Source organism: Pseudoliparis swirei, unplaced genomic scaffold, assembly GCF_029220125.1.
Source record: "Pseudoliparis swirei isolate HS2019 ecotype Mariana Trench unplaced genomic scaffold, NWPU_hadal_v1 hadal_192, whole genome shotgun sequence".
Taxonomy (NCBI): domain Eukaryota; kingdom Metazoa; phylum Chordata; class Actinopteri; order Perciformes; family Liparidae; genus Pseudoliparis; species Pseudoliparis swirei.
In genome coordinates, this window is record NW_026613428.1 from 1 (window position 1) to 9,290 (window position 9,290).

General features: G+C 41.5%; 2 protein-coding genes across 2 annotated transcripts; one reads left to right on the forward strand and one right to left on the reverse strand.

The window, feature by feature from the left end:
• Nucleotides 1-85: 85 nt before the first annotated feature.
• LOC130191629 (receptor-binding cancer antigen expressed on SiSo cells-like) lies at nucleotides 86-1,803 on the reverse strand. The gene is made up of 4 exons (XM_056411277.1): nucleotides 1,497-1,803; nucleotides 952-1,046; nucleotides 449-530; nucleotides 86-262 (listed from the first exon to the last, which is right to left on the reverse strand). Exons 2-4 carry the CDS (start codon nucleotides 1,032-1,034, stop codon nucleotides 86-88), a joined length of 342 nt encoding a protein of 113 aa, XP_056267252.1. The 5' UTR covers nucleotides 1,035-1,046; nucleotides 1,497-1,803.
• A 655-nt stretch (nucleotides 1,804-2,458) lies between these two features.
• Nucleotides 2,459-8,850, forward strand: LOC130191630 (dual specificity protein kinase Ttk-like; the record flags this gene model as incomplete). Its single annotated transcript, XM_056411278.1, has 20 exons — nucleotides 2,459-2,549; nucleotides 2,790-2,856; nucleotides 3,002-3,089; nucleotides 3,190-3,412; nucleotides 3,580-3,686; nucleotides 3,783-3,926; nucleotides 4,051-4,165; nucleotides 4,251-4,332; nucleotides 4,467-4,579; nucleotides 5,162-5,243; nucleotides 5,368-5,476; nucleotides 5,805-6,021; nucleotides 6,353-6,459; nucleotides 6,705-6,854; nucleotides 6,936-7,108; nucleotides 7,297-7,470; nucleotides 8,039-8,131; nucleotides 8,224-8,381; nucleotides 8,481-8,632; nucleotides 8,726-8,850. Coding segments are annotated over exons 3-20 (2,412 nt in total), but the record flags the coding sequence as incomplete, so codon positions are not given.
• Between the last annotated feature and the right edge of the window lie 440 nt (nucleotides 8,851-9,290).

The following is a 9,290-nucleotide window of genomic DNA, read 5'->3' on the forward strand; positions in this document are numbered from 1 at the left end:
CGAAAGAGAGACATGGGAAAAAATGTGTTTGTATATTCAGTATACCATAAGTTTGGCGTTTGCTGGGCAACACTTAGTTGACCTGCTACTCTGTCTGTGGACATACCTTCTGTGTTTTCCTGATGTTGGGAGTCATGTCCTTGAAGTAGTCGGGCTCTTCGTCCATCTCGTTGCCTGTCGGGGAAACGTTTCCGTTGCCACCTTCAATCTTAATGCTCGTAGGAGCATCTTCATCCCAAGAGCTCCATTGTTCAACCTCTGCCTGTGCAGAAGAGACAATAAAAGACAATTTTAAATTATCCATATACATAGGAATTACAGAGTTACAGTTTATAAGCAAATAAGCAAAACTGTTGATATAAACTGATTATATCTGCAGTTTGTATTGTCATGATAGTGAACGACATGCGTTGAACTTCACAGGGCGGTGGATTGAGACAACACTGACCTGTTTTGGAACAGAGGAAGAAAAATCCACTGTTGTTGGGAGAGTTATTTGATCTCCACTGAGCTTGCGACCCCTTCCAGTCCTGAAGGTCAAACATGACTCATTTAACATTGACAATAGAAGCAGCAACATTGTAACCAAACAGTATGACCAGACTTCCAACGTAGAGAGTGATCCACTGACAGGGATTTAAACATGGCTTCTTATATTTTCTTCAAAGCGTACAGAAGTTTACTCGTACAGATATACTCGCCTTAGAACACAAGTTGAAACTCTCCCTGCATTGCTACAAATCAATGATCTGGTTTGTGTTCCGTCAATATGAGAAACACGGACTATATATTCAAGTTAATTATATAGAAAAAAACAGCATTTTAGTTGCGGCTCAGATGTGTGCAACATGCATCAGTACATTCTTTCTGAATTGGTTGGATCGTGTTTAAAGTGCATCCACCTGATCTTCATGAAAGAGAATACTAGTGTGCATCAGGGGTCGCGCTCACCTGCATATCAACCTTTTAAAGAAAGAGAGTAAGGTGGCTAGACATGTGCAGATCTTGAAAAGACGGAACTGAGTGATGGCCATGATGGATTTGAGCTGGTGGGGAAATGGAAAAGAGGAAATGTTAAGCGTTTGGATTGACAGCGATAACCGAGACTTGTTTTCTAAAGCAGCGTTGGACATATTCATATGCAGGGTAGCATTACATTGACAACAGTTGGACAGGAATGATCCCTTTAAAAAGAAAATGAGGCTGGGGTACATGAACATTACGGACCGACAACGAACCTAGCATCTTATTGCAAGTGCTTGTGAGCAACCGGAGACAGTTAGCGTTAGCTAGCTGGCTTCTAGTAGAGTGTATGCAAATGTTAACAACGATACAATGGACACACTTAACGACTAATAAATGCAATTATACGGTTACCGTGAAGGTACAAGACCAGTTCTGTCAACGTGTATGCTAACGCTAAACGCAACAGCGTCCACGCTACACATCCGCAACATGTTGGCATTGGATTAGTTAGCCATCATACAAACACCCACCTTGCAAAATGTCAACACGCCGTATGCAGAGCAGCTGCTTGCTTCTTGTACGGCAGACGAGGCACGATCATGTATTTGCTAACCGTCGCTTGCTAGCTTAGCCCACAGAACAAACATGATCTTTCTGAATCCTCTAATTGGCTTCGCGAAACGACACATTGGCGTTGACGAATTATGTCGCTGTCACGTTAAAACCACGGACGTAACAGCTGTGCACCCCGATGTGGTTTCATGACAAAACTCCTAAATTCGTGTCGTCTCTCATCTCTGTCCCGAGGCTGCCATCTTTGAGCTGGGAGGAGCAGGAACCGAGGAAGCTAGAACAGGGAAGTGCAGCGTGGATCTGCTGCGTTCACGTACTGTCGGAAAATAAACGCGTGACAACGCTTCTTAATCCCCATATATACTTTTTTAAATTGTAAACCGTTACATTTGTTTCTGACTATTCTTATACACATTCCTGTGTGTTTAGATAATATCACTGGGTTTAAGGGCTGTCACGTTAACAGCTTTTGTTGGAAAATATGATTATACACGTTCATATTTTCATTGGTTTTAAATTAGTTTCTGATTATTTTTTTACATTTTGCGTGAAATATTTTAAGATGGAAAGCACTTGAAACATATAGATACATTTTCATACTGATCCTATTATTAAAAATATTATGGGACGTAAAAAAACAAAAACATACAGAGAGAATGACTCACTGCTCATGGTAATTTTTCTATATAAAGAAAATGAACTGTACTGATAGAAATACAAAACCTTAAGAATGCAAATAAAATATAAGGTAACTCAAAATATATAGAATATAGTATGATAATAAATCGTAAGCGATTTATTACACATATTAACACGACCGTATGGAAAGTTGTCTTCGTGGCGGAGTGCGCGCGCTTGTTTATAAACACAACCAACGCTGTCGTCACCACAAACGAGCCAATCAGCTCGCGACCGGGACGGAAGTGGCACATTTAAAAACTGGCAGTTGAAGTCGAGCCTTTTTTTTGTGCTCTATAAAGATACACCGGATTATTGACATCGTCAACAAGGTGAGATGTTTTTAAAGACTAATGTTGCTTTATTGCCAATGAACATGCACGTGCACGTGTTTATTTATATAATAATTGAGTTTGTGTAGCCCGTAGCGAAACCAAGTCGCTCACAAACAACACGCTAATAGTAAGCTACATGTAGCTAGCTCACGCGAGCTAATTGAGCTAATTCAGATTGTAAACGCCACCAAAATACGTTGGGAGATATTTTATTTAGTTCTCTTAACTTTTGTGCAGCTACCCACATCCATGGCCGATGTGTTAAACGTCACTTCTACTGTTACCGGTTTTGCAGAGAGAGAAAGTAAGGAGTAAGGCCTACTAAATCATGTCATAGCGTCACGTATGCACTTTGTTTAACAGAGAAATGAAAGGATATTGGTGTATATTTTCGTTCAAGGCAGCATGTACATCTAAACTAATGTTATGAGTCTGCCCCTCTATTTCAGATGGAAGAAGAGGAGCACACGGACCGGAAGCACCAGCTTGCCATGCTCTATCATAAGATAAACAAAATAAAAAAGTATTTCAATGACGGTAATGGCCCGGTAGTCCCGTCACTGTCAGATCTGTTTCCATCAGCATCCATGTGTACATACTGTACTTAAGTCGTAATAACACTGTGCACTTGTTGCAGATGACACGGACAACATTAAGCAGGTTATCGGCTCAAACTCCCCTGAGTCGTGCCAGTCATATTTGGCGGACCTGGAGAAGAAAGGGGACCCCCACTTGGATCGGAACCACCTCACCAGACTTATTGACTTTTATACCCGAGTTTTCTCCAACATGCCGCTGGGGACACAAAGTCAGAATGAGAGCTATGCCAGGCTGCTGGTCCGATTTGCTGAGCTGAAAGCGTGAGTGTCCAGATACTCAAATATATGAAATGATTGTATCCTTCGACTTTGAATTCTGTATTCATCAGTAGATTGAGTCGGCCAGATTAAATACATAATGTAATGCCATTCCAAAAGCAGTAGGTTGGGCATTCAGTCGTTTTTCCCTGTTTTTTTGTATTTATTAGAATTCAAGACGTCAATGAGGCAGAAGCCAACTTCAACGTGGCGAGATCTCATAGCCAGAACTTTGCATTTGTTCACATTGCTCATGCACAGTTTGAGCATTCCCAAGGTAGGTTTGTTTGTTGGTCTTGTACATACAAGCACATTCTCATGACATGCTGCTGCTATCTGTGGTGTTTCAGTGTTTACTGTGTCATCTGACCAGGCAACACAAAGAGAGGCCTTTACATATTGCAGAATGCTATTGAACTGGGGGCCAAACCAAAGGAGCTGCTGGAGGCTGCCTTGCAAAGCCTCCAGCCGGGGAAAACACGCCTCTTCTGTTTAGAGGATAAGGAAAATGTACCTCGTGAGTATTTTTTTCTTCCACGAAATGACCTTGGTTGACTGCTGTACAGCCGTTCAGAATACACGTAACTTCTCATTATCAGAGTTTCTCATTTCGCTGTGTTTTTTTCTTCTTTTTTTGACAGAGTTGTCAAACAGTAATGTGCACGGTTCTGTCAAAAAGGGCTCCGTGTTCCAAAAAGTATGCAGAACATCGGACGGCACCGGCGACTTGCAGCTCTCCAGTATTTTTGGTTCCGGGTAAGAATAAAAAGACACTTTCTAATATTCTAATAAGACCTCAGTTTGATTCAGGAAGCATCACATCTCATGTCGATGTCTTCAGGTCGGAGGCTCTTGGTGGATCGGCAGATGACCAACCATCAGGCTGGAGACCTGGATCTCATTGCAAGAGAATAGTTGGCATGGTAAGAGTTACGTTTCAGCCTACTTGTGTTATTACACATGCCTTTTCTGTGTGATCCTTTTTTACTGTGTTTCTTGACATTTTATTCCAAAGTTTGTATGAAATGAATTACAAAATGTCCCTTTTGTATTCCAGCCAGGGAGAGTTCCCATTGTACCTTTCTCCATCCCAGAAAAGGATGATGATTTCAACATTAATGAGAGGCCCTCAAAGGGGAATGATGCATCAATCCACACCAGCATGTCCAGGTAGTTCTCTATACTGACATTTATTTGCAAATGTGTTTATGTTTTATTATCCCTTGGAGGAATACTGCATGAAAACAGTTTGGTCGCCAAATGAAATGATATTCCTCTAGTTGCATTCCTTCAAATGGTCATCAAGAGTAAAAGCAATCTTATTTTTTTATAGCACATTTCAACAAGGCAATTCAAAGTGATTCACTATAAATCATCAAAACGAAAAGAAAAGATGTAAAATATTAAAAAGCTAAAAATAGATTAAAAGTTGCAGTTTAAGAAATAAAATGCAGAAATGTATTCATATCTTTAAATCTGGTTTAATTAAAGACAACAGCAAACAGAAAAGTCTTGGATCTGGATTGAAAGGAGTTGAGAGTCTCGGCAGACCTGCAGCGTTCACTCCTCTAGAGGATGAAAGAAGTCCGATTGTATAGAAGTCTGAGGAAGATGTTGTTCATTGTAGAAATAGATGGATATCACTTCACAGTTCACTTTGCATGGAAACACCTAAATCTTTCAATCACATGTGTAACAATTAATTTCAAGTGCCGGATGTGTTGATACTTAATTTGTTTAATTTTGTCTCAGGCAAACTTCTGGCTCAAACGTGAACCCGCTGTTCGGCCTGTCGTCTTCCAAGAAAAATGACGTGCATCGTTTCTACGATCGAGTGAGTGAAACAAAAAAGAAGCGAGCTCCCGAAGTTTGGGTGGAGCAATGTCAGAATCATCACGACATTGAGTGAAAGAAGGAAGGGTCGTGTCGCTCTCTCTTATATTCTGCTGTGTTCTCAGCCGCCCGCCGTCAGTCCAGAGTGTTTCCCCTGGGAGGACCAGGCCGCCGTGAACTCCACCACCACACACCTTCACACACACGACACACGGGACGCCCCGAGGATAGACGGTACGACACGGGTGGTTTCCAATGAAACGTTCAGAGCCGTGGGCGCAGTAATAGTGTTTGATGACGATTCAAACCAGATTGCCTTCTTCTTTCAGAGGGTATAATTACAATTGGTTTCATATTTATTCTCGTCATTATCTACCGCGAGATCTTCCGCATCGCCAGTGTTTTGGTACAAAAAAAAGATGTTTTATTAAATCTTAAATTAAGAGGTAAAAATGATATATCTAAGTATGGTTTACATTTTGTACTACAGTGTCATTTGCAAGTGCCTTCATCATTTCACGTGTTGATTGTAAAAATAAATGTATTCCCCCCCTCCCCCCAGCAGACGTGACGTTCAACTTCGACCAGGTGGTCAATATCAATTCCCCCGAGTCGTGTTGGACGTACCTGATGAACCTGGAGAAGAGCGGCTCGCCTCACACAGACGTCAACAAGCTCAAGGACTGTTACTCAAAAATCATCTCCCGGCTGCCGATAAAACAGTTCAGCAAGAACAACAGCTACGCCCGAATCCTGGTCAGATATGCAGAGCTCAAGGGGTGAGGAAAACAAATTCCAGATTATGATCAGTTTCACAGCATTATCTCTGATCAATGCGTGTAATCCGAATGACTTAAAACATAATACTTCTTTAGTTTTGTATTTTATCGCCACTCTGTTCAACATTTTGGCAAACCTTCATTTCAGATCGCTCAGACAGATATATGTATGACATTTATTAAATAATACCATCGTCATATCACATGTCTCGTGTGTCTGGATGTGTCTGCTTGCTTCAAATCAGTGCATTGAATTTGAACATATTTTAATTCAACAATCTTTATTTCCCGTTTTATGAAGTATAAATGTCTCGTCTTTTCCATCTTTCAGGATTGAAGACCCCGATGAAGCCCAGGACCAGTTCATCGTTGCCAGATCCAACTGTAGAGGCTTTGCCTTTGTCCACGTGGCACACGCCCAGTTTGAGATTTCTCAAGGTAGAACGATTTTTCTATTTTCATTTTTCATAAAATCTCATCCAACACAGTTTTATAGATGCATGTTTCATGGAACACATGCAGGTTTGTTTTTGGCAAGTGAGTAGTTTGTACAGATGTGGGAGTGTCCTAATACTCTTACAAGCTCTGCCTTTATGTTATAGAAGGATTGGCTAGACAAGTGTTCATTTTACTGGATAAACATAGTGACGATACAAATATTTTTCTCCTCCTTTCGCTTCAAGGTAATGTGATCAAAGCCACTTCAATTCTGCACAAAGCCCAGGCATTGAATGCCCGGCCGGCGGAGCTGCTGGAGATGGCCGTCCGTAACCTGAAGGCGGGGGAGAAACGGCTGATGCCCTCCAGGGAGGAGGAGGAGGAGCCTCCCGCAGGTAGAGGTGAACCGAGGGGAGCCGTTCACCGTGAAACCCTGAGGTGAAACAAGGTTTTCATTTCGCCGCCTTTTCTTGTAGATTTGCAACCGGTTGCTGCGGTAAACGTGTCCGCTTGTGGGAGAAACCAGGAAGTCCATCTTCCGGCTCGGGTCCCCGTGAAGCGGCCGGCCGAACAGCCCAAAGCTGCCGGCAAGGAGCCGTCGTCTGAGTGGAAGATGCCGACGCTCCTCAACCGGCACATTTCTCCACAGGTCTGATGACATTCGCTACTGCTGAACAAATATGTGCATGACTAACAACTACTTTATTTTCTCTTAGTTTGTAATCTCCATTCTGCCTCTTAATTCTGATATAATATGGATTTACTTGTGATTGGCCACTTCACAGCATTGTTTCCTATAAGCTCACCCTCATGCTGATCACATGATTTTCCTCTCAGGATAAACGAGCGACACCTCCTGACCCCAGACCTGTTCCTCGTTTGACGGAGTCCCTCCACACTCCGTCCCTCCACACGCCGTCCCTCCCCACTCCGTCCCGCCCCACTCCGTCCCTCCCCACGCCGTCCCTCCCCACGCCACTAAACCAGGCGCCGTGCTTCCAAACTCCACAGGTACAACACGTTCACGCTCTACATTTGCTGTTATCTTGGATACTAAATCTATTTGTAGACTCAAGGGGACCGACTGCATGTGTCCACGAGTTCCTCCGTAACACCAAACACCTGTTGTAACCGGTCCGGCAATCGGAAAGCTTTTCTTTTTTTTCTTTTTACTGTTATATATATTTTCATATATATATTTTCATACATATATATGAAACTATATATATATATATATGGAAAAAAAAATAAGAACAAAATATATGAAAAAAAGAAAATTATATATATATATCTGAAAACAGTATATATAAAAAACACACACAAAAAAGAAAAGCTGTTTTTCTGTTACAGCTTCGACCAAACCTGTAATCTTGGTTAATTTCCACTGAGTCTTATGCTACACAGTCCTTTATGGATGAAATGATTGGGCACAGATGATGAAATGCACAATTAATGTGTACAAGCAGAGATCTACGTAGCTTGTGTTGCAGTGTGAAACTTAGAGAGACTGTTTTCGGTTGTGGAATCACTCGTCAACTGTCCTAACGTGATGAAATGACTTGTTTCCATTCACTTCTAGTTGTCCCTCTCTGCGTTGTCAAATGAAACCATCACCATTAAGGGCAAACAGTTCGTCATCCTCAAGATGATTGGACATGGTGGATCTAGTAAGGTAAAAACGTTAGTTTGATCCCATTATGTCGCAGAGATCATTTTCATGCTGTTTGCAGCTCTAATCAGCGAGCGTTGTTTTCTTTGCTCCAGGTCTACCAGGTGCTCGATCACAAGAAGCAGCTGTTTGCTGTGAAGTGCGTCGACGTCGAGGAGGCGGACGCTCAGACGATAGAAAGCTACAAGAATGAGATCGAACATCTGAACCGCTTGCAGCAGTACAGCGATCAAATCATCAAGCTCTACGACTAGTAAGCACATGTCCATTTCTTTTTAAAAGCCCTATTTGTATCCAAAATAGAGATCTGGAATAGTTCATGTAACCACGTCGGATGTATATGTGTCTGCAGCGAAATAACCGACAGCTACATCTACATGCGGATGGAGTGTGGAAACTTGGATCTGAACACGTGGTTGAGGAACCGCAAGACGGTGAATCCTCTGGAGAGGAAGTTCTACTGGAAGAACATGCTGGAGGCCGTCCAGACCATCCACAAACACGGTCCGGTTTACTAACTGGCACGCAAAGGCGATCTTCATTTCGAACAAATTTTTTTCAAAATATATACTTATTATTATTTTTGTGTTCATGCAGGAATTGTCCACAGTGACTTGAAGCCCGCCAATTTCGTCATCGTGAACGCGTCGCTGAAGTTGATCGACTTTGGCATCGCCAACAGAATCCAGCCAGATGTTACGAGCATCATGAAGGATTCACAGGTAAGATTTATATATGTGTGTGTATCTATATATATATATACAGGACTGTCTCAGAAAATTAGAATATTGTGATAAAGTTCTTTATTTTCTGTAATGCAATTAAAAAAACAAAAATGTCATGCATTCTGGATTCATTACAAATCAACTGAAATATTGCAAGCCTTTTATTCTTTTAATATTGCTGATTATGGCTTACAGCTTAAGAAAACTCTAAAATCCTATCTCATAAAATTTTAATATTTCCTCAGACCAAGTAAAAAAAAAGATTTATAACAGCTGAGTGTTTGTCAAGGCTCAGGAAACCCTTGCAGGTGTTTCGAGTTAATTAGACAATTCAAGTGATTTGTTTAATACCCTACTAGTATACTTTTTCATGATATTCTAATATTTAGAGATAGGATATTTGAGTTTTCTTAAGCTGTAAGCCATAATCAGCAATA

Coding starts and splice junctions, on each gene's coding strand:
- LOC130191629 (XM_056411277.1), bottom strand. CDS start 1,034: ATGGCCATCACTCAGTTCCGTCTTTTCAAGATCTGCACATGTCTAGCC. Junction 531..951: donor TTTAAAAGGTTGATATGCAG/GTGAGCGCGACC, acceptor TTTGACCTTCAG/GACTGGAAGGGGTCGCAAGC. Junction 263..448: donor CTTCCTCTGTTCCAAAACAG/GTCAGTGTTGTC, acceptor TCTTCTGCACAG/GCAGAGGTTGAACAATGGAG.